The sequence below is a fragment of the Xenopus laevis genome, chromosome 7L (genome assembly GCF_017654675.1).
Source record: "Xenopus laevis strain J_2021 chromosome 7L, Xenopus_laevis_v10.1, whole genome shotgun sequence".
NCBI classification, from domain to species: Eukaryota; Metazoa; Chordata; class Amphibia; order Anura; family Pipidae; genus Xenopus; species Xenopus laevis.
The window spans coordinates 55,512,535-55,538,058 of NC_054383.1; the positions used below are offsets into that span (position 1 = coordinate 55,512,535).

Here is a 25,524-nt window from a genome sequence, read left to right on the forward strand (position 1 = left end):
CAGCCCATAACAGCACTTCCTTGACTGAAAATATCTGATAGACTCAATAGACAACTGTCCCCCCTAGTTACACAAATTACGCTCTCTATATGGGATAGTTTATCCAGGTCAATTGCCATCTCCAGTAACCCAGGACCCATGACCCCGTTGATTGGCAATCCTAGCTTTCCCCCAGGTACCTTAAGTAAGGGGTTTCTCCATAAACATGGACGAGACACTTTGACATTTACCTCGGTCAGAAGTTCTAATGGCATTGCCCCTCTTAACACTATAGTTAGTGAACCAGTGGACTCTTTTCCCTTTAAATTTATGCATCACCAGTTGGCACATTGGTTCCAAACACATCATGAAAAGGCCAAGCTGTTAACGGATACAACGTCATTTGATGACTTATGTCTAGCTAAGGAACCACCACAACATATCATTTTGCAGTTATACACTATCATTCAAAATCTTAAACAGTTCCAGTTGCCTGGTTACACTACAAAATGGGCGGATGATATCAAGCGCAGGCTAACAGAGAAAGAGTGGGATATTAGCTTTAAGCTAACACTTACAATGGCAACAGCCTGTAAGGCTCAGGAAACGAATTATAAAATACTATCCCGATGGTATCGCTGCCCGGTGACACCTCTAATAAATGCTGGAGATTTGCACAAGGGTGATATGTTACATATGTGGTGGGAGTGTCCTATGATTCGAAACTACTGGGTTACTATAATAAAATGTATATCTAAAGTGACGGCTGTAGACCTCTCCATTGACCCTGGGATGGCTCTCTTGTCAATACCTCCTCCACAAACTATTATTGTGCGGAAGGCATTGGTTGCTTTTGCCTTAACGGCGGCTAGATCAGTTATTCCCAGGTATTGGAAACAAAGTCTTACTCCACCTATTGGGGATTGGATAAAGGAACGCAACTCTATCATGCGCAATGAAGAATTGCTTTCATATTAAAACAAAACAAAACACAGGACAGCTTTGTCCACACATGGTCGACATGGATCGTATTTAGGGAAACCCCTGAATATACTGATATGCTTGTCAATTAAATGCGAAATCTGTTTTTCTGTCCTTCTTTCCATGCATCCAGGAAGGCTAAGGGTGGCCTTGAGATAATTTATAGGAAGTTATATCCCCGGGTTCAGCATATCCCCTCGAGTTGCTGAGAGGGAAACTCATGGTATGGACTTGGAACTGTGTCCCCCCCCCTCCCTTGTTATTGATGTTAGACGAGCATACGTAACTTTACTTAAAGAATTGTGGTTAAAATTTTTATACTTACTGTAATGGAAACAATATATGTACTAAAGGCTAAACCTAGATTTCTACCTTGCAGAATGTGAAAATGCATAATACAGATACGCAAGTTATGTGTGCATGTAAATCTTTAATGTCAAACTTGATGTTATATGTTTGTGCTTTAAATTTCAAAAATGGAAAATAAAGAATATATAAAAAAATTAGATGGTAAGGAAGCAGTGGGAATGTGCAGTGATATCTAGGAAATGCAGAATGGAAAGTGAAGTAATTGTCTGCACAAGCTTTATGTCTAAGGCATAAAGGTGGGGCAGGCAAAACATGATTGACAGCTGAGATATTTAAGTGCATTTATAACTGGTATGGATGCTTTAATAAAAAAATTCATTTGGGTTCCATTTTTAATTTGAAAAGGACTTTTTATTATATAGCTTTTTATATCTGGCTGACAGGTCTGCTTTAAGATGGGGATTATGGATGCTAAAAAAACACTTATTGAGGGCCTCAATTAGAGTATTGTATCCTCTTGAAAAACACTAGAGGAATTTATCAAATTAACTTTTTTCTGGCCACAATAAAATTGCTTTAAACACAGTCAATAATGGGGTCATTTGCTAGTAAATAATGTTATGCAGGTATTCAAAGGGCAATTTTTTCATACCAGTGTTACTCTGAAAAAAGGATAAAGTAAACCGAAATCATTTTACATTATGTTGCCTTTAGGTCTTCTAAAAGCTATTCAGATAATTGTAACATCTCTTCCTGCAGTGCACAGCACCATGGCCGTCTGAGCTTGGATCTTAGTCATAAGCACCCAAATGAATACTGTGACACTTCACGCTCAAGAGTCCCCCATGGTTCCAACTCTCTTCCATCCAGTGCTCGTCTTGGTGGGTATTTTAATAGGGATAGTTAAAGATTACTTTGTTTTGTAGGCAACCAGTTCCATCTGTAGCCAAGTCAAGCCAATTGCCTCATGGGAAATAGTGAATATATTATAGTATGATTGAGTTTCTGAAGCTGGCCACAAACAGGCATTATAACCCAATATTTTCAGTACAAGTATGGGATCTGTTATCTGGAAACCAGTTATCCAGAAAGCTCTGAATTATGAAAAGGCCAACTCCCATAGACCGCATTTTATACAAATAATCCAGATTTATAAAAATGATTTCCTTTTTCTCTGTAATAATAAAAACAAAGATATAATTAATCCTTATTGGAGGCAAAACCAGCCTGTTGGGTTTATTTTATGTTTAAATGATTTTATATTAGTATAAAGATCCAAATTATGGAACAATACGTTATCTGGAAAAAACCCCAGGTCCCAAGCAAAAAAAAAAAACATTGAAGTAACTAAATATTTTACAATTTGCTATAGAAGTTCCCTTTGACTTCTTCAGAACCCCAACTGGTTTTGCCTAGAGCACACTTACTCTGTAGCTTAGCACTGTCTTCCAGTTTAACTCTTTTCATTAAGGGATGTTGTGAAAATTATGGGGCCTATTTAGTATTTTATTTTATACCATGCAAACTCCAGATTTTCTCATGTTATTTTATACTGCTTCAGGCCTTTGTCAGTAAGTTCCATCGGAAGTTGCTCAAAGAAAAAGCAAAAATTTACATTTTTATGCCTTTTCTTTTTTACAAGCGCTGCCTGGCAATGTGTGGTTTTTTACACCACATAATAAATATTCCCCTATGTAATCTACAGCCAGAGTTTTTTAGTTTGTTCAGTAACATCATTGGTATCTCTGACTGACATGGAGGAATTGTAATAGCAACTAACTTAACTTAGGTTAAATAAAGATACATGTCCGTGAAGTTCAACGTTTTATGTCTATATATCACTGCTGGTTGTTCCAGAGGAAGGCAAAAAACGGAAGCCCTTTTAATATGGCTTAGAGGGGGAAAATAATTTTTGATGCCAATCTGGCAATTTGACCAGTCCCGAGATTTTCTGCAGGTCTTATATCATATATCAGCCAATCAACAATGTTTAGTGTACTGATTGGTTACTATAAGTTAGATCTCCTGGCCAACTTCCCCGTCCCTCAAGGTTACTTCATACAGGTAAAACTGTTCCAAAAGTATTGCAGCAATACTGCCTCTAATGGGGCTTGTTCAAGGAGTAAAGTTGTAGGTGTTTAATAATTTTTAGCAGCTCTCCTGCTTGTATAGGAGATGTTGTAAAACTTCAAAAATTGTTAAAAAAAAAAAATTAAAAATTTTTAGCAGATGGATCCACTGTCTTTTGTAGGATTTACATTTGCCAATACTGTGTTTTATTCACAGGCTCTTCAAGAACAGAACGTATTAAAATACCCTCAACCCCTCGCTACCCCAGATCTTCAGTGGGTTCAGATAGAGGTAAGCACTAGTTTTTGTTTGTTCTATTGTTGGAGCTATTATTAAACAACCACTGAAATAAGTGTGCTGAGGGCTAATCTCACTGGCAAATTTAAAGCTGACCACACACATATATTTAATACAATTCAGCCTATAATCAGCATATAACATAAATTATTACATTGTCATGTAAGCAATGCAGTATAAAGTGATATCCCCATAAATATACTCAATGTGTTATATAAATATACCAAGACTAAAATTAACCCCCAATGTCGTATATTCCTAAAACCCATAGTGACACCATATCCCCAACTATTACCACACACATTATTAATCATAAATTAAGTAACCATATACTTTCCACAGACACAATATCTCTTCATCTCACCCGGGACATGATTAAATTCATATTCACTTATTAAATCTCTATCTCAATTAATTATCTATATAATCTGACCTGGCCAAATAATGACCAGTTATAAATATATGCACATAAAGAGAGGTATATACCACCATCAACAATAGTAAAGTCTATGATATGGGTTAAGATAAAAATGTGTAAATAATACATATTAAAATGAATAAGTGTGAATCATAATTCATACCCACAACCCCACAAGATCATGAAGCGGTAATGACATTCAGCATATAAAAAAATCTTATAAACATTTCTTAAGATATATTACCATGGGAACCAGTTCATAGATAACATGACAAAGAATACATCTTGGTCATTACTGATGGGGCTAGTGTATGAGTCCGAAGAATCACACGAAGAGTGGGAAGAGGGTGTTTGCAGGACATAAACTGTCTAGCCAATGAGATTTCTCTGTGACCAATACATGCCATATTGCAGATCTGTGATTATTCATATGGGTCCGAAAAGATGTCACACATTTTCTCAATATAATACAATCCGCATGGGCACATAATACAATAGCCCAAATAGTCAGAAATACATGTGAACATGTGGAATCTCCTCCCATTATGAGGATGAGAAGATGTGTCAACTAGTAAGTACACATCTACAAGTTTCGCAGCCCCCACAATGGTAACATCCCGACTAATTCGCCTTAAGACAGGTACCTGGTTTTTCAACTTGCAGGTCCGTAACCATAAGCTAATCTGAGTGAAAGACCCTGTTGACAAGTACAAACCCAGGGAGGCATGTTGGTGAATGGCAATCCTGAATCTAATTGTAGTATTGCCTAACAGTTTTTTAACCTCAGTATTCACTTGATAACTCACCGGTGTAAAATCTGAAACAAAAACCATCTTAAAGGGATTCTGTCGCAGGAAAATATGTTTTTTGCAAAATGCATCAGGTAATAGTGCTATTCCAGCAGAATCCTGCTTTGTAATCAGTTTTTCAAATGAGCAAATGGCTTTTTTTTATTTAATTTTGAAATTTGCTGTGGGGCTAGACATTTTGACATTTTCCCAGCTGCCCCCAGTCATGTGACTTGTGCTGTGATAAACACTTTATCACTTTACTTTACTGCTGCACTGCAAGTTGGATTGGTATCACCCCCTCCCTCCTACCAACTGATGTAATGTAAACAGAGCCTTGTCTGCTCAGCCTGTCAATTGAACAATAGGCAGGTATCAAGATAACGGCTCTTGCTGACAACTCTTCAGAAGGATTCTGCTGAGTGGACTGAGAGGAGCTCTGCAGCTGCCTGCTGTTACCAGTGCTTTGCTTTGACTAAAACAAGGCTGCAGACTGAGTTATACAGGGAACTCTGAGTATCACTCATGTTTTATAAGGGATAATGTACCCCCTACTGTAAATGATAAAGATATTAGAAGTCACTGAGGGGTTGTTCTGTGACCATAAAAAGGTACAAGGCTGCAGGCTGAGTTATACAGGGAACTCTTGAGTATCACTCATGTATTATAAGGGATAATGTACCCCCTACTGTAAATGATAAGGATATTAGAAGTCACTGAGGGGTTGTTCTGTGAACATATAAAGACTGATGATAGGGAACAGAACAATGAAAGCAGGGGGGGGGGGAAAGGATAAAGTCTAGGAAGGGTTAAATAGTTCAGGGTTGCTTTCTATGGTTCATAAATGGAGAGAGAAGGCAGTAGGTAATTAATCAAAAAAATAAACATTGCAGGCACGAGTGAGGTCTTTGTGGGGGTGGGTTAGCAGAGGGAACACTGTCACAGCTCTATCACCTTATCTTGTAACCAGCCTCAAACAAACAAATGAAGGCAGCAGCAGAGTAAAATTCCCCCCCTCCCAACTCTGCAAACGTTATTTCAAAGGAATGCAGAGAGTAAAGTTACCGGAGGGCAGGAGCTGTTATAGCCATATGTGTGAGAAGGGCTGCTGGTGGACGCTAGAGAGCATACTGGAAGTGGGAAAGTGAAAGCAGTAGCTGCTCTACAGACCATGTGACTGCTCTCCTCGTGACATCACACACATGGGCTGAGAGGGGAGGGGAGTACACAGAAGGATCCTCATGTCGCAGTGCGACTTGGCTTTTTAACAGAGGCTGGCTGCCTCCAAGCACATAGGTTTCACCATCCAGATACCATTGTAAATAGCCTTGCTCAATGAAACAGTTGCACATTTGCCTTTCAGCTATTACAGAATTGGAAATAATCCTAAACTCTCAGAAATTGTGAATATGGAATAGAATTTAACACAGAGGGAGGGTGAAAACTTTGGACATGTAAGAGTGTTTCGGTCTGTTTCTTTTCTAAACAATGTAGTATCCACCCCATCACTTGTGCGAAAGATTCATCTAGGAAATCTTTTATTTTTGTGGTAAGTTAGTGTGAATTTAACTGGTGTAGATAAAGAATTCTGACAGGACCCCAATGTAGTCCCCCCCGCCAAATAATCAGAATATCGTCAATATACCAATAATACAGTTATAAATGTTCTTTAAATCTTGGATAGATAAATTCACTTTTTAAATGAATCTATAAACAAATTAACATAGGAGGGGGGCCACATTGGAGCCCACTGCAGTGCCAGTCTTTTGCAAATAATAAGTCTGTTCAAATCTGAAATCAGGCGCGAATGCTGCTGATTTAGAGATGTGCACACGGAGGAACATGCCAATGGCTAGAGTGGGAACAAAGTTTCGGACCAGGAGTAGGTGAAAAGAAGTACTCGCGCCCCCACTTCCTGTCTGAAATTGTTTTAAGTCAAAATATTTTCAATTAAAAACACAAAAAAATCAATTTGTGGGTTACCCACGTGATCCTCACATAAAGCCTTTCTACAAGCTGATAAACCCTCATTCAAATGGATTATCATATACAGATTGCATACATCAAGGGTAGCAAAAATTATATCATCTGGTAATGGACCCAGCTGCTTCAAAATTTCAAGTAGCGCTGAAGTATCTGCATTTATAAGATGGAATTTAAGTACGGAGAGGTTGCAAGAAATTATCCACAAAGGAGGCTACATTTGAGAACAAATATCCACATGCCAATATAATTGTATGACCAGGTGGGGCTGACAATTTTTTGTGTACCGTGAGAAGAGTATATATAATTGGACACTTGGCGAACTCAGTGATAAAAAATTCAAAGCCTGTCTCACTAATCCATTGCCATTTGAAGTTATGTGCCCAATTGTCTCTTAAACAGGTCAGTGGGATTTGTGGACAATTTCTCATAGACCTTTGTGTATGCTAGCTGTTGTAATAACTCCTGTATATAATATGATCTGTAAAATAAAACCACTGAACCGGCGTGTCAAATTAGAATGAAATCTATTTTGTTTTTTCATTAGTTCAATGCACTCTCTTTGTACAATGCCACAATATGTTTTTTATAGACGTAGCAGTATTAGGAGGGTCAAATGTGCTCACAGGACCAAACTTCTCTTGTATCTCATAACTGTCCTTCGAATGATCTCTCAATTTTAGTATTCGTTAAAATCCAAACATATCCACCTCCAGTTTAAATGCATCATTCTGAGTGACAAATGTCAAAATTCATGAGTACAAAGAAACCTTGCCCTGCGTGAGCACATGTTGACTAAAATTAAATATTACAGTATCTGTTTTTTGGGTGGCCTGCCCCGACAACTTACCCTCACCGCACCTAGTGTGTTTCCTTTTTCTTTGGCGTCTCCTAAAATGGACCTCTCCCTCCTAAATCTATGTCTAACTGTCCATTCACCCACAGATTTACAAATTGGCCACCCATATACTTTATGAACCTTATAATCCTGATCTACTTTGATGGCCTTGGCTTGTTTAAATCAATCAATTCCTGGCGATATTTTTGCACACCAGTCTCTAAATTATGTAGCCAATTTACAGTATGATCAACCTTCAAAATATTCAACAATTTATCCTCCAACTCAGCTATATCACAGCACACTCTAACCAACTCTCTGCCAGATTCTTCAAAAAAGCAGCATAAGATCCAGGGAGCACTTATTTAAAATACCACACCAGCAGCTACAAAAGTCTGCATTGGAACATCCCACAGTGGGTACATTCCATATTCCAAAGCCCATTGGAATCATACGCTGCCTGTAGTAATCCGCTAAATATAAACCATTGGGGGGATGTATGTGTATATATATATATATATAACCAACAAAAAAGTCAAGACAACTCAGTGCAATTAAAATAATTCTTTACCAACAGGTAACAGCAAACATGCAACGTTTCGAAGCTCCCGCTTCTTTCTCAAGCATAAATGATTGCCATGACATCACAACCTCATTTAAAGCATAGGCAGTACACGCCTCTCGTGATTATGCAAATTGGTGCCCAAATTGGTTGCCCCCCCACGTCGGGGGGGCAACAGACTCTTACAACTCCAGAAAAGAGAAAAATTTTGGATACATACATTACAGACCATGCACCCTAGGGGTTTGAATAAAGAGTATGACCTATATGCATTTACCTAGTTTATATTACTCTATAAGTTATTGTGGGATTCAGAGAGTTAAGGGTTTGGGACATAAAAGATGTATGGGCACACAACCGAGCAATTTTTGCAGATCATCAAATATTTCATATGTCGATTGAATTTAGTCAGGTCTTTTATCCTGTAACTAATCTTTATGAGATGATGCATGTTGTTGAAATATACTAAATGCTGTTTGACTTTTTAGATTGAATTGATCTGTAACATAAGGGCACCAATTTGCATAATCACGAGAGGCGTGTACTGCCTATGCTTTAAATGAGGTTGTGATGTCATGGCAATCATTTATGCTTGAGAAAGAAGCGGGAGCTTCGAAACGTTGCATGTTTGCTGTTACCTGTTGGTAAAGAATTTTTTTAATTGCACTGAGTTGTCTTGACTTTTTTGTTGGTTATATCATGGACTAAGGGTGAGCTCCACTCCATTTTGCACAGAAATATAATATATATATATATATATATATATATATATATATATATATATATATATATATATATATATATATATATCCACCACTCTTAAGTTGTATTACAAGAATCATAGATACTGGTTGGGAAATTTTCTGGACTAAATTTTTTTTCTTTAGTCTATCTGTCTATATAAAGGTTTAAACAAATACATGTCCTAGTTATATTTGCTCCAACTCGTAGCTTAATGAGTAAACAACTTATTGAAAGCACATAGGGGCAAATTCACTAATCGCTGAAGCGCCGAACGCTAGCGTTAATTCGCTAGCATTTGGCATTTTCATTACTGCGCAAATTCTTCGCACCCTTACGCCTGGCAAATTTTCGCTAGCGACGTAACTACGCAAATTTACTAACTTGCGCAGTGTACTGAACACTACCTTTTACGCTAGACTTCCTTCGCCACCTCAGACCTGGCGAAGCGCAATAGAGTAGATAGGGATTGTTTGAAAAAAAGTCAAGTCCCAAAAAACGCTGGCGTGTTTTCTACATTATGGGTGATAGGCTGAAAAAGATCGAAAATTTTTTAGGGGCTCCCCTCCTTCCCCCCTACATTTCCTGACTCATGGCAACTTACCTAGACAGTGGGCACATGTGTAGGGCAAAATAAAATTTTTATTTGCTGATTTGAAGGTTTTCTAGGCATTTGTAGTGCGGATACGCAGGGATGGGCGAATTTGACCCGTTTCGCTTCGCCAAAAATTTGCCGCCGGCGAAATGTCGCAGACGCCCATTAAAGTCTATGGGCGTCAAAAAAATTGTCGCGCGTCTTTTTTTTTTGACGCACGACTCCATACAAGTCTATGGGCGTCATTTTTTCGGCGAAAAGAGGCAAAAAAATTCGCCCATCCCTACTGATACGTATTCCTCCATTGAAATTTGAATTTGGCGCCATATGCAAATTAGCCTTCGCTAGCGTAACTTCGCTTTACATAGCGAATCAACGCTAGCGCAACTTCGCAACCTTACGCTACCCCTGAGCGCAACTTCGGATTTTAGTGAATTTGCGGAGCGCTGGCGAAACTACGCCTGGCGAAGTGCAGCGAAGTTGCGCCTGGCGCAACTTCACATCTTAGTGAATTTGCCCCGTAATGTTTTACTCTGAATGGGGAATGTTCACTGACTTTAGTCAGATAGTTATTATGTTTGATATGTTTAATTTGCTTTTAAGGATCTGTTCAACAGGTTTTTTTTACTACCAAGGTAGTGAACCAGGTTACCTCTAAACCTTATTATGATGTATTTTACTGCTTTTAGGTCCAGCTGTAAAACTCTGAAATTGATATGCAAAATAAGAAGCTTTACGATAACCTCCCATTATTGTGTTTTGACTTGATAAAATACATGAGGTGTTCTTATGTTCAGCCTTCAACAAAGTCAGCAATGCATATAATACATTTTGAATATGGCTAAGCCAATTAAATTATTTTCCCTTAGGGGCAGATTTAATAAGGGTCGAAGAGTAAATTCGAAATTGAATTTATGAATTTTGAATGTGAGATTTATCACACCTATTCAATGGAAACAGGCAAATTTTAATATTTGCCACATAAAACCTGCCAAGTTCATTTACAAGTCAATGGCAAAGGCCATTGAGCCATTTGGAGATGTTAATAGCCTTCCTGACATTCAAGGGGTTTTTTTTTTTCAGAGAAAAATACGATTCGAATTTTCGCATCAAAACTATTCTATCGAATGTTGGATATTCTCATTTTTTTCTTAACCTCTCCGTCGAATTGTGAGTATATGCGAGTAAAAAAAATTAACATGAATTCGAAATTCGACCTTTGATAAATGGGCTTCCCCATGTTAAGGGCCTTAATTCCACCTTTAAAAGATCCAAAACATTTTTTAATATGAAAAAGCAAAATGCAGAAACCCATTTTAAAGAAGGAGAATCACCACAATTATCTTCAAAGTATTTTCCACATATATTCCATTAAATGGTTCCAGAAAAGAAAAAGGGGGCATCAATAATGTTGAACCATGGAATATCTTTTAACTTTATGCAACCGATTTTTCTTTTTTTAACATCAGTATTTAAAGGGATACTGTCATGGGAAAAAAAAAAATTACAAAATGAATCAGTTAATAGTGCTGCTCCAGCAGAATTCTGCACTGAAATCAATTTCTCAAAAGAGCAAACAGATTTTTTTATATTCAATTTTGAAATCTGACATGGGGCTAGACATATTGTCAATTTCCCAGCTGCCCCAAGTCATGTGACTTGTGCTCTGATAAACTTTGATCACTCTTTACTGCTGTACTGCAAGTTGGAGTGATATCACCCCATCCCTTCCCCACCCCCCAGCAGCCAAACAAAAGAACAATGGGAAGGTAACCAGATAACAGCTCCCTAACACAAGATAACAGCTGCCTGGTAGATCTAAGAACAGCACTCAATAGTAAAAACCCATGTCCCACTGAGACACATTCAGTTACATTGAAAATGGAAAAACAGCAGCCTGCCAGAAAGCATTTCTCTTCTAAAGTGCAGGCACAAGTCACATGACCAGGGGCAGCTGGGAAATTTACAAAATGTCTAGCCCCATGTCAGATTTCAAAATTGAATATAAAAAAATCAGTTTGCTCTTTTGAGAAATGGATTTCAGTGCAGAATTCTGCTGGAGCAGCACTATTAACTGATTCATTTTGAAATTTTTTTTTCCCATGACAGTATCCCTTTAACAAATGACATAAGCAAACAGGGCTTTATAGTCTCAGGTGGAGACCCCAAAATAGACACTACATCAGTTTCAGTCAGATATCTAAAATATAATCTCAAAAAAAAAAAGGAGAAAAATATTCACCACTCGCCAAACTCTTAGCTCAATTCAATCTTAATGACACTTGGAGGATAATGTACCCTAAAGCTAGAGACTTTACATTCTTCTCTCATGAGACCTATTGAGAATAGATTATTTCTTGATAGATAAAATACTTCCCGAAGGCACAGTTGGAGTGCGGACAAAGGAGGAGGCAGGTAGATAAACCAGAGTTTGTGGTATCAGTAGGTTAAGGCAAGAGAGTAGTCGAAAGTCCGGCCAATAGTTCAATCCAGGCAGAGAAGGGTCAATACGTAATAACAGGCAAGGTCGGTACACAGGAATCAATGAATCAGTAATAGCACACCCAGGAATACACAAAGTTAAACCTATACTTGGTGTAAGAAAACAAATGAGAGCACTCCCCCTCTCTCATCTGCACGAGTGATTCAGCAAACCTGTGTGCTTACACGCAGCATGCCCCCGGTCCAGGCCAATATCATATGAAGACAATACAGAACTTGCGGAGCATTTCGGCAGCTGAATCATAAAATCTTCATCTATTGAGTATAGTTAAAAACATGTATATCATAGCAGTGACATAATACCCCAGGCTTGACGCGTTTTGTGGCGTCTCGCCACATCCTCAGAAGCATAAGGTATGCAAACCCCCCACACCAGTTAATAAAGCAACATAGCCCTCACAAGCCACACCCATAAAAACATTAACCCTGATCGGGATTTATACAAATCATAAGTTAATACCAATAACATTGTGCATTGTACAATCCCATTAATGCATTCAATAGAATTATTCTACATAGTTGTGGAATGTTACAAATTGCTATTATCTATCTATCTATCTATCTATCTATCTATCTATCTATATATATATATATATATATATATATATATATATATATATATATATATATATATATATTTATTACAAAATGTTTGTTGTTAGTTACATAGTATTTATAAAATCTCTATACTACAATGTAGCAAGTTTAAGTTGTCAAGCATATTTGTTTTAGGGGTTTTATTTACACTAACAATATGCAATATGTCGTATGTATGTAAAATAACACTTACACAGTGAAAACCTTAATTCAAACTATAAAACATATTTGCACACTAAAGAAATGCACTAATTGCAAAAACAGGCAAGCTCCCACTCTCTATTAAGTCCACGATAATTTTCGGTGGTTTTCAATTGATAAATCCAAAAAACCTCAAGGCGACACAACTTTTGATCTAAATCACCCTTCCTCACATCTCTTTGAGGTTTAGCTATGATTTGGAAAGTAACACATAATTCACCCTGATGTTTGTCTATCAGATGCTTTGCTATGGCTGATTTCGTATCCAAACGTTCCACAGCTGACATATGTTCTGACACCGAGTGCTGGCCATCCTAATGGTCTTCCTCACACATTGGGCTCCACAAATACCGGTTGCCATATAAATAACCCCTTTTGATGTGCAATTAAAATATTGCTTCATTTTGAAGTTAGCCCCGGTTACAGTGCTGTGAAAAGATTTAGATACTTTCATGAGCAAACAGGTTTTGCACCTACTGCGTAAACATCTATAAGAGCCCTTGTACTTAAGCCAAGCACTCTCCTCGCTCTGTGTTTTAGTGGTATATAGACTTTTGGAAATATGTGCAGCCACATTTTTTACCTCTCCTAAATACAAAGGAAGGTGTACTTTCCAAAATCCTACCTTAAATTGGATCTTGAAGGAGAGAACACCCCAATATTTTCTAACACTGTTTTGGATTCGATCGGCATCTCGATTGTATGTTGTGCAAAAACAAACACTGGATTGTCCCTGGGTCTTACATGCTTTGGGTCCGGTACGCCGCTCAGATTTGAGCTTCTGTTCTAAAAGTTTTCTACGGTCAGCTCTAACTGCCCTCTCATAAGCTGTTCTTATATGTTCAACCTTATACCCTCTTTCGAAAAACCGGTCCCGCAACAACATGGCTTGTTCGTTAAAGGCATCCCAGGAAGAACATATACGGCGTAGCCGTAGAAATTGTTCCACTGGGATACCCCTCAAAACCGAAACTGGATGGGAATTCTGTGCATGTAGCAATGTGTTGCGGGTAATGGGCTTGCGGAAGAGGGTGGTGGTAATCTTGCCCCCTTGTATCTGGAAAATTACATCCAGAAACGGAATGTCTGAGACATGAGTCTCATAAGTAAACTGTAAACACTTCACGGTATGATTACAGTAATCGATAAAGGAAGCCAGGGAAACGTCATCCCCCTCCCATACTCCTATATAATCGTCGATATACCTGTAGAAGTGTATAATCTGATGTTTATAGGGGTTCTGGTCACCAAAAATGAAGGTTCTCTCCCACCAACCCATGACCAGATTGGCATAGGTTGGTGCGAAAGATGCCCCCATTGCGGCTCCACAATGTTGCAGATAGAACTGACCGTTAAACAGGAAATAATTGGAATGTAACAAAAAATCTATTCCTTCCAAATTGAACTCATTCTGTACCTGGGGAAACAAATCTGTGGTTGCCATCCAAAATTGTATGGAATTTAGGCCCATGTCATGGTCTATAGAGGAATATAGGGACATCACATCCATAGAAAACCACCTGTAAGTTCCTTTCCACACCAGGTCAGACATTTTTATATTGGTGTCCCTCAAATAGGTGGGGAGTGCAAAAACCAGGGGTAACAGTAACTTATCCACGTACTTTGAAAAATTTTCCGTTAGGGAACCAATGCTGGCCACTATGGGGCACCCATTCACATTTATTAAGGATTTATGGACTTTGGGGAGATCGGTATTTTCACAATATATAAACTCAAATTCTCTATTGGTTATAATACCCATATTCAGTGCTGATGACAAAAGGGTGCGCAATTTAGTCTGAAAAATCATGGTGGGATCTGCATCCAAAGATCTATATGTTTCCTTATCTGATAATTGACGCATGATTTCTGACTTGTAGACTAAGGCATCTAATACCACTACAGACCCACCCTTATCTGCGCTCTTCACTACAATATCTTTATTATCGGCCAGGGTTTTTAACTCTAAGTGCCACAGAACGTAGAATCTACGTTCTGTGGAAAAGTAACTTGAAATGCCACAGAACGTAGATTCTACGTTCTGCAGCACTTCCGGGTTCTGAAGCGGAGGAGCGGCTGTTAGAGCCGCTCGCTCCATTCCTCCTCGATCCCCTGCCCCTAGGCAACGAGCAGGGGATCGAGTGGCCCCTGGGGCGCGATCGCCCAGGGGCCCTAAAACAGTAGCAGGCACGTGTCACTTATGTGTCCTGCTGCTGCAGCCTACACTGCGCCGATCAGCTCTGCCCCCACAGCACAGGGACAGGAATCACGTCACAGATGTCTTCCTGAGGCCCTTCCAGATCGTCTGCAACAATCTCCAGCAACTTTTTCAGGTTAGTGCAACACACACACCAACACACACTTATTACAGTAATACACACTTAGATTCACACTTACACACACTTACACACACTTACACATACATTTATGGGGATTGGGGGGGTCACTTACACTCACTGCACTCACACACACGTGCACACATAACATGTAATTTACCAATTGTACACACGCATACGCACATACATGGCATTGTGGCTTTTTTTTTTTTCTTATCAGATTGTCTCTTTTTTTGGCTGGAAAAAATGTTTTATTGCCATTACGAATAGCGTATTCGCTAACCGTACTGTGCAATACCTTTTGTATGTTATTTCGGTGATCATATTGCAATTTTGGGCATTTTGGTGCATTTTTAGCCATTTTATTGAATTTTTAGCCATTTTATTGCATTTTCAGCTCTGAATATGTTGTGTTCATTCGTTTCTAGCCGTATTACCTATTTGGCCCAGCTAAAATATTCAAACTGTGATTCTGACGGCTGATTACACTAGTCTGGAAAAAAAAACATTGATTTTTGTGGTTTTATTGGATTTTTTTGCATTTCACTCTTTACTGCCTTATTTTGTTTTGTCTTGTAAATTTTATCTACTATATATCCATTTGGGGGTCTCTGTGCGCCACATAGTTTGGTATATCTATGCATATTGGGCATCAAAGTGTTCAGTAGACCCCTGGCGTTCATATTTAGGATGTTTCATGCTGATAAGTTATGAAATGTGGGGCATATAATGGGGTAAAATTCAAGCTTTGTGACGATTTTCAGAAATTTGATAAAAACCGTTACGTTCAGTATTGATTTGCAGTTTGTCAGTTTGCAGTAGAAACACATATTTATCAATATTGGATTCGTCAGAATGTGTACTTTCTGAAAATATATGGTTTTCTGGGGTCTCTGTACTGTTAGGGGGGTCTAATGTCGCATAATACACACACAACAGGTGCTTATATTGCAGCTGCCAGCGCGTCAGCTGTGAAAATGTATATACACTGTTGTCATTTGGGGGTCTCTGTGCGCCACATAGTTTGGTATATCTATGCATATTGGGCATCAAAGTGTTCAGTAGACCCCTGGCATTCATATTTAGGATGTTGTATGCTGATACGTTACGAAATGTGGGGCATATAATGGGGTAAAATTCAAGCTTTGTGACGATTTTCAGAAATTTGATAAAAACCGTTACGTTCAGCATTGCTTTGCAGTTTGCAGTAGAAACACTTATTTACCCATATTGGATTCGTCAGAATGTGTACTTTCTGAAAATATATGGTTTTCTGGGGTCTCTGTACTAATGTCTAATGTCGCATAATACACACACCAGGTGCTTATATTGCAGCAGCCAGCGCGTCAGCCGTGAAAATGTATACACACTATTGTCATTTGGGGGTCTCTGTGTGCCACATTGTTTGGTATATCTATGCACATTGGGCATCAAACTGTTTAGTAGACCCCTATATTTAGGATGCTTTATGCTGGTAATGAAACATAGACAATTTGATGCTGGAAAGTTGAAGCTTTGAGGCAATTTTCAGATATTTCACCAAAACCGCCAAATTTGGCAAAGCCTTGCGACTCAGTAGTTTCATTAGCTGAAGTTAACGACAGGACTGTTTGTATGCGCTAACTTCATTTTGGGGCCTCTAAATGCCAGATACTTTGGTAAACCTATGAACAATGGCCACCAAAATGTTCAGAGGAACCCTGGCAATAATATTTAGGGTGCTTTTTCTTAGTACGTAATGATACAGGGGTGATATGGTGCTGGGAAGTTGAAGCTTTGAGGCAATTTTCAGATATTTCACCAAAACCGACAACTTTGAGAAAGCCTTGCGACTCAGTAGTTTGGAGCAGAAAGGCATGGGTACCCATTTTAGATTCTGTAGAATGTGTACTTTCCAAAAATATATGGGTTGGGGGGGTAAACATATATTTCTGTGTTTTTACCCCACAAAAATTCAGTCAATGTGTTGATTTTTCATTAGCTGAAGTTACCCACAGGACTGTTTGTATGCGCTAACTTCATTTTGGGGCCTCTAAATGCCAGATACTTTGGTAAACCTATGAACAATGGCCACCAAACTGTTCGGAGGAACCCTGGCAATCATATTTAGGGTGCTTTTTTTTAGTACGTAATGATTCATGGGTGATATGGTGCTCGGAAGTTGAAGCTTTGAGGCAATTTTCAGATATTTCACCAAAACCGACAATTTTGGGAAAGCCTTGCGACTCAGTAGTTTGGAGCTGAAAGGCATGGGTACCCATTTAAGATTCTGTAGAATGTGTACTTTCCAAAAATATATGGGTTTGGGGGGTAAACATATATTTCTGTGTTTTTACCCCACAAAAAATAGCAGTCAATGTGTTGATTTTTCATTAGCTGAAGTAAAGTCCTGAACAATTTGGATGTGCTAACTTCATATTGGTGTCTCTAAATGCCAGATACTTTGGTAAACCTATGCATAATGGGTACCAAACTGTTCCGTGGACCCCTGGCAATCATATTTCAGGTGCTTTTTCTTGGTACCTAATATAGTTTGGGATATGCGGAGCAGCAAAATAAAACCTTTGAAGTGATTTTTCAGAATTTTGAATTTTTTTTAGAAAAACCGCTATGTTCAGACAAGCTTTTATGTTTGGTAGTTGGGAGTAGAGAGACATAGTTACCCATTTTGTAATCGTCAAAATGTGTACTTTTCAAAAATGTATGGCTTTCTGGGGTAAACCTATGGTTTCAGAATTTTTTGCCTTGGAATCTAAAGCATGCCATTTTCTGCCTTAGTGCTTTCAAAATTCGGTAATATACTGCCGGGAGTTTTTGCTGTACAAAAGTCCTAAATCTCCCTAAAACTATACATATCTGGTATTGGCACGTTCGAGAGACATAAGGCTTTCCAAATCAGTTGGATTTTCATCCGTAAAATGAAAAAAAAATTTGGTATAAATTGGTATTTAGCATTATAAATTTTTTTGCACAGGTGGAAATACATGAAAACTCAGGCAGATTTAGAAAGCTCAGTTTCTACCAAAAAAAACAATGTATAGTTTTCCTAGGTAAACTATAGTTTCCCCTCAGAAAATGCCCCTAAAGTGAGAGAGCAGAAAATGTTTCAAAAATGGCTGGCATTTCGCGTAACCAAAATGTGAAATTCTGCTGGCACTTAAAGGGTTAAAGCCTTGTACTCACCCATATCCAAATTGTTACATTTAAACGTCTTTGTCTGTTTCGGTCTCAAACCCACAGTTTCTATATCACGTACTAATTTTTGGAAGAGATCTATAGCATTACTTTTAGACTGTACTGGATAAAACCTAGAATGTTTCTGTATGCATTATAGGGGGTTCCACAGAGGTACAGGTAACATTCTCACTTAATAAATCTTCCAAATCAACCAAAGCACATTCATCAGTAAAATTAAAATTAAATTTTGAACGAGAAAGATATGTTGTCTGTATCTCAGCACTATTACTACTATTCTCCATATAGTCTGTGATATTAGCATTACTTGTTTCATTTATGGCTTCAGTATAAGCATTTATTGCGGAGCTTGACTCTTCACATTCCCCAGTATTGGAAGCAAAATGTCTCTTTAAAGTCAAAATTCTGACAAATTTATTAAGATCTAATATCATTGCGAAAGTGTCGCTGGCCACATCTGGAACATAATTCAACCCCCGAGAGAGTAGGGAACGTTCAGTTACCGACAACACGTGTGCGGATAAATTAATAACATTATCATAAGCAATATTAGACATATTACCCGTATCTTGTGTGTCTATAGTAGGCTGGCAATGGATAGGATTAGTCCCCGGTGTTCCCAAACACGTATTACCTCCAGGCCCATCATTCACCACCGTTGCTTCTTGTTGCGGTTTCCTGCTCCACCTGTGTGGAAACCTGGTGTTACTCCTACGTCCCCCCCCCTCCTTGTGGGTTTCTGGAGCTGCGGGTGTTGATTGGATCCCGTTGTGTATAACCTCTGCCTTGTATCTCTCTCCTGGGTAGCCCCGATCTCTGAAATCCTCTGGCTCGCTCTCTGACGCCTCCGGTTCTGATGTTAAAAAAGAAGATGAAGAAACCGGAGACATGGATCTCGGGCGCGATGTTCCATCCTCTCTCTCAGCGAACTGCACAGATCTACCCGGTTTTAGGATTGATTGCTGCGGGGTACTAACACCATAACCTCTCATGCTTACTTGTTCACCACCAGTGTGCCTGTGTTGACGTACCCCCCGCTTTTCAAACCTCCACACATAAACGGACTGGTTGTCATAGTCCCTTTTATCACTCTGGAACTTTTCTTTTTTAAGATTTTTTATATTTGATTCATATTTATTTAGCTGTTCTTTGATATGCGCCCAATCTGGAGGATCCATTACAATATCAGCAGAGTCCTGTTCCATGCCTGCTCAAAATCAGCAGAGATAACATCGAAGGATGGGAACTTGCGTATCCAGAGACCTCTGGGTATTCGTTCGCATTTCAAATAATTTTCTAATGAGCAAACATCCCACCAGAGCTGTATTTCTTTCCGCATCGCTCTTTCCAAGTCCCGATTTAGAAATTTCAAATCAATGTCATCCATTATACATGTTCCAGGCCCCCTCTAATGTCTGGGGAATCGGCAAATACTTGTTCAGCTTGCTTTTTGCGTTGTGCATCTGATGGCAATGGTGCATTTCCAGTCACATTCATTGCTTTGTAAAGTAAGTCGAAAAATATACAGTCACTTAGATATACACACGTGCTATGCAATGGTGTAGTCGGGGTGCTCTTCCAACCGGGTTTACACTTATTGTAAGAAAACAAATGGGAGCACTCCCCCTCTCTCACCTGCATGAGTGATTCAGCAAACCTGTGTGCTTACACGCAGCATGCCCCCGGTCCAGGCTAATATCATATGAAGACAATACAGAACTTGTGGAGCATTTCGGCAGCTGAATCATAAAAATCTTCATTTATTGAGTATAGTTAAAAACATGTATATCATAGCAGTGACATATACCCCTCGCTTGACGCATTTAGTGGCGTCTCGCCACTTCCTCAGAAGCATAAGGTATGCAAACACCCCACACCAGTTAATAAAGCAACACATATAAGCCACACCCATAAAACCATTTTTGTATATTTTTGCACAACATGCAATCGAGATGCCTATCGAATCCAAAACAATGTTAGAAAATATTGGGGCGTTCTCCTTCAAGATCGGGGCTAACTTCAAAATGAAGCAATATTTTAATTGTGCATCAAAAGGGGTTATTTATATGGCAACCTGTATTTGTGGAGCCCAATATGTGGGGAAGACCATTAGGACGGCCAGCACTCGGGTGTCAGAACATATGTCAGCTGTGGAACGTTTGGATACGAAATCAGCCATAGCAAAGCATCTGATAGACAAACATCAGGGTGAATTATGTGTAACTTTCCAAATCATAGATAAACCTCAAAGAGATGTGAGGAAGGGTGATTTAGATCAAAAGTTGTGTCGCCTTGAGGCTTTTTGGATTTATCAATTGAAAACCACCGAAAATTATAGTGGACTTAATAGAGAGTGGGAGCTTGCCTGTTTTTGCAATTAGTGCATTTCTTTTAGTGTGCAAATATGTTTTATAGTTTGAATTAAGGTTTTCACTGTGTAAGTGTTATTTTACATACGTGACATATTGCACATGTTAGTGTAAATAAAACCCCTAAAACTAATATGCTTGACAGCTTAAACTTGCTACATTGTAGTATAGAGATTTTATAAATACTATGTAACTAACAACAAACATTTTGTATTAAATATATATATATATATATATAGTAGCAATTTGTAACATTCCACAACTATGTAGAATAATTCAATTGAATGCCTTAATGGGATTGTACAATGCACAATGTTATTGGTATTAACTTATGATTTGTATAAATCCCAATCAGGGTTAATGTTTTTATGGGTGTGGCTTTTGAGGGCTATGTTCCTGTATTAACTGGTGTGGGGGGTTTGCATACCTTATGCTTCTGAGGAAGTGGCGAGACGCCACAAAAAGCGGCAAGCCTGGGGTATTATGTCACTGCTATGATATACATGTTTTTAACTATACTCAATAAATGAAGATTTTATGATTCAGCTGCCGAAATGCTCCGCAAGTTTTGTATTGGCTAAACCTATACTTGGGCAATGTTTGCAATGTCCAGATTGCTTTATATAGGCCAGGCTTTGGCGCCAAAAGTTTGGGCACAATGGCGTCATGAAGCCGACGCTGGCGTTCTGACACCAGCGTCCATTCCGATGCCGGCGACCAATCGGCAGGTGGGAAGATGCTGGCGTCATAGCACTGCGACCAGCAGGATCCACATGGAGAGGCAGGGAGTCGCCATCTTGAACGTCATCACTATCTTGGATGTGAGTACTGACTTCCATTACACAGACACAATGGTGTGCTCACAAGGCTGCCATATGAGGCTTTTCATTCAAAAAGCTGCCTATTATAAAAAGAAAAACAGATTAGCAAGAATGATGTTAGGATTAAATCTAACCCAAAATTTAATCAACCCCTCTAAAAACAAAAGGAAATACAACAAATTAGAGAGAGAAACTTCATAATGTTTCTTAAAGGGGACCCGTCACTGAAAAAAATATTCAAAATCCTATTTTATCACATTAGTCAAGCAGAATGAACTTTAATTACACTATATAAATTATTTGAATCTTGTTCATAATTATAGCAAGCAGGCAGGCCATTTTGTAGACACTGTTATTAAGGCAAGCCTTGCATCATCTCAGACTCTTGTTTGTGCACCAGAATGGGGGACCCATTGTCCATCCCCATGCACTGGTTACACAATAGAACAGTGAAGAAAACGTGGGAATGTGTGGAGAGCCGTGACATCTAGAAAGTGCTGAATAGAAAGTGAAAGTAATTGTCTGCCCCACCTCTATGCCTAAGGCATAGAGGAGTGGCAGCCAATATTTGATTGACAGATGAGATTTTTAAATGAGTTTACAACATCTATGAACGCTTTAATAAAAAAAAATTGAAATTGGATTTCATGTTTAATTTGAAAAGGACTTTTATTATACATATTTTTGTGTCTGGGTGACAGGTCCACTTTAAGTTTGAGTTTCATTTAAGAAAATTAAAAATCCTGCAATATTATAAAGGTAACAAGTCAACAGACTACATGGCAAACTATTTAAAAGCAAAGCAACTAAAAACAAAAATCAAAAAGACTAAAATAGAGAATGGCAAGACAATCTCTAATCCGTTGTCGATTGCTGATGCATTTGCCAAATATCATTCAGATCTCTACAAATTAAAAAAAGTACAATGCAGTAATTCAGCCTAACCCTCAAAATATAGATATATATTTAACAAGTAAGATTTACCTGGTTTAAATAATGATCAAATGAATTTCCAATCTCACTACAAGAAGTTGAATATGCAATAAAATTGCCCCCTATTAATAAAACACCTGGCCCAGATGGATTACCTGTAATATATTATAAAACATTTTCGCAGATATTAGTACCAAAACTCGGTTATATAATTAAATTTTATTAGGAGAATACTTCCCTGAAGAAATGTTACAAGCCATGATTACCGTAATATATAAGGAAGGTAAAGACCCATTAAGCATCACAAATTAGAGGCAAATTTCTCTGGGAAATTGCGATTAAAAGTTCTATGCTAAGATATTATCAAACAGATTACAAGATATTGTTTGCAATATCATAGACAGATCATGTAGGTTTTATTAAGGGTTGCTAAGCTTTGGAAAATACCAGGGGATTTATAGATATAATACATGTAATCCGACAATCGAAGGTTCCTACTTTAGTCCTGTCTTTAGACACAGAGAAAGCATTTGATCTAATATATCACAAATTGATAAACGGGGTCCTATATAAGCTTGGATGTGACAACACATTCATACATGCAATATCTGTATTTTGTCAAAATCCATCATCTAGAATAATAAATTAAGGTTTGTTATCTCAAAAAGTTGACATTACAAATGGAACTCGACAGGGTTGCCCCCTTTCTCCATTAATTTTTAACATAACAATACAAATACTTGCCCAAAAAATTAGATCTTCCAAGGAGCATTTGTTCAAATAGGTTGTACAGATCACCATCCTTGGTTTATACGCAGATGATATTATTACATTTACAAGAGTTCGGGAATATATTTTACTATAAAGTAAATTAAAATAAAACCCAGGCATTAATGCTCAATATTCTCATTAAAGACCAATACATTTTGAAATGTTAATTTAAGTTTGACTGGCTCAAAGATTACATATATTTGTTGGGTATAAAACTGACAAAACATCCAGCAAAATTATTTAATAGCAATTTCTATCCACTACTAAATACCATTAAAGATGACATACAGTGTGCAAATAGAAACATCTATTTATTTAATAGTTAGATAAAATCTCAGTGATAAAAATTATAATTCTCCCAAAATTATTATGTCATGTGTACCATCCCCATTACAATCCCATCCTCATTTTTTGCTAAAGTTTTAAATATGTTCAACCAATTTATATGTAACAATAAGGTTCAAGTTACAAGTATTCTGCACATAAGTATATCCACAGCTGGTATAGGAATGCCAAACATTAAGAAGTATTATAAAGCCAATATTATAAACCAGGCTACTGTCGCAGGACACAATCCTAACCTGCCTGCTTCTTCCTCATGTGCGACCTCGTGATAGTGCAATGCTGCCCACGCACTTCCTGCACCAGCTCTGCAATCAGGACCTGCCATCTCTGCATCAGGACTCACCAGCTCTGCTAAGGACTTCCCCTTCACCTAGGCCTTTTTTTATTCACTATTACAGGCACATTTAGATATACACAGTACACTTATTGCTAGTTTTATTATTATTAGTTGTTTTTCTTTGATTCTCTGGCTTTTTTTGCTTTTCAGACATGTACACCCTTACATACAAATATACACACATTTATACACTTTTAAGCTCTGTACACAAATGCATACATAAACACACAGTTATTCGGGGGTTTTTTCACTTTTTTTTTTTTTATATACTTTTTCATTTTATCAGTTTCCCTCTTGATATTCCCCTAAAAACTGTTGATCTTCCAGCATGACTATTGGGTCAAGCATTCTGACCACTAACCACGCTGTCGGATCAGTTATTTTGTTATTTCATTGATTTGCCTAATTGTATTTGATTTTTGTGATTTTATTGTGGTGTTATGCTTGCATTGTTGTTCCCTATGTTTTTTATTCAGCGAGTTTGCATTTTGATCAATTGGAGTACAAACACATTTTTCTAAATTTTTGATGCGTCAGATGTGTACTTTACCAAAATATATGGTTTTGAGTAGTCTTTGAGCTGTTAGACAGTCTTGTGGCACATAATACGCAGTCACAAGTCTTTATTCACAGAAGGTAAATCGACAGCAGAGACCATTCATATGCACTATTTTTATTTGTGGTCCGCACATGCCAGCTGCTTTGGTATATCTATGCATATTGGGCATCAAACTGTTCTTTAGACCCTTGGCATCAATATTTAGGGTATTGTACAATTGTATGTAAGAAATTGGGTGAGAGTAATGCGGCCAATTGCAATATTTTTAGTCGATTTTCATAAATGTCATAAAAACCACTGCTTTAGCATAGCTTTGCAGTAATAGTAGTTTGGAGTAGAGAGACATAATTAACCATTTTGGATTCATCAAAATTTGTACTTTCCAAAGATATATGGTTTTCAGTGGTCACCATAATTTTTTGTACCCTTTATCCCACATAAAACTGGCAGTGTTTATAAATCTGTGGAAATATAAGCCATTAAATAAATATGCACAAGGTAGATTCTGGGGTCTTTACATGCCATGTACTTCAATAAACCTATGTACATTGGGCATCAAACTGTTCAGGGGACCCCAGGCTTTCATATTTGGGGTGATTTATCTTGATTCCTAAAAGTATGTAGGAAATAAGATGATGCATGCTGGAAGTTTTGAGGTGATATTTGGAAATGTCACCAAAATCACTACATTTAGGAAAGGTTTGTGGCTTGGTGGTTTGGAGTAGAAAGACATGCATTCCCTATTTGCATTCAGGGGAATGTGTACTTTCAGAAAATATATGGTTTTCTGCAGTGAACATACTTTTTTCTACCTTTGCCCCCTCAAAACTATGTAAATTTTTGCAGTACCTGAAATGACAGACCATATGGGGGATCTTCATTTTTGTGCCCCTATATGCCACATGCTTAAGTAAACCTATACATATTGGGCATCAAACTGTTCAGCGGACCCCAGGCTTTCATGTTTGGGTGATTTGTCTTGATACATAATAGTATG

At 38.1% G+C, this 25,524-nt stretch overlaps 1 protein-coding gene across 5 annotated transcripts in view; it reads left to right on the plus strand.

The window, feature by feature from the left end:
• dlg5.L (discs large homolog 5 L homeolog) overlaps positions 1-25,524 on the plus strand; it is a 206,457-nt gene that overhangs the window by 125,693 nt on the left and 55,240 nt on the right. For all 5 annotated transcript variants that reach the window (XM_018240317.2, XM_018240321.2, XM_018240319.2 and 2 more), the window contains 2 exons: positions 2,029-2,150; positions 3,556-3,630. In XM_018240317.2, coding sequence (XP_018095806.1) covers positions 2,029-2,150; positions 3,556-3,630 — 197 coding nt within the window. The remainder of the gene's footprint in view (positions 1-2,028; positions 2,151-3,555; positions 3,631-25,524) is intronic.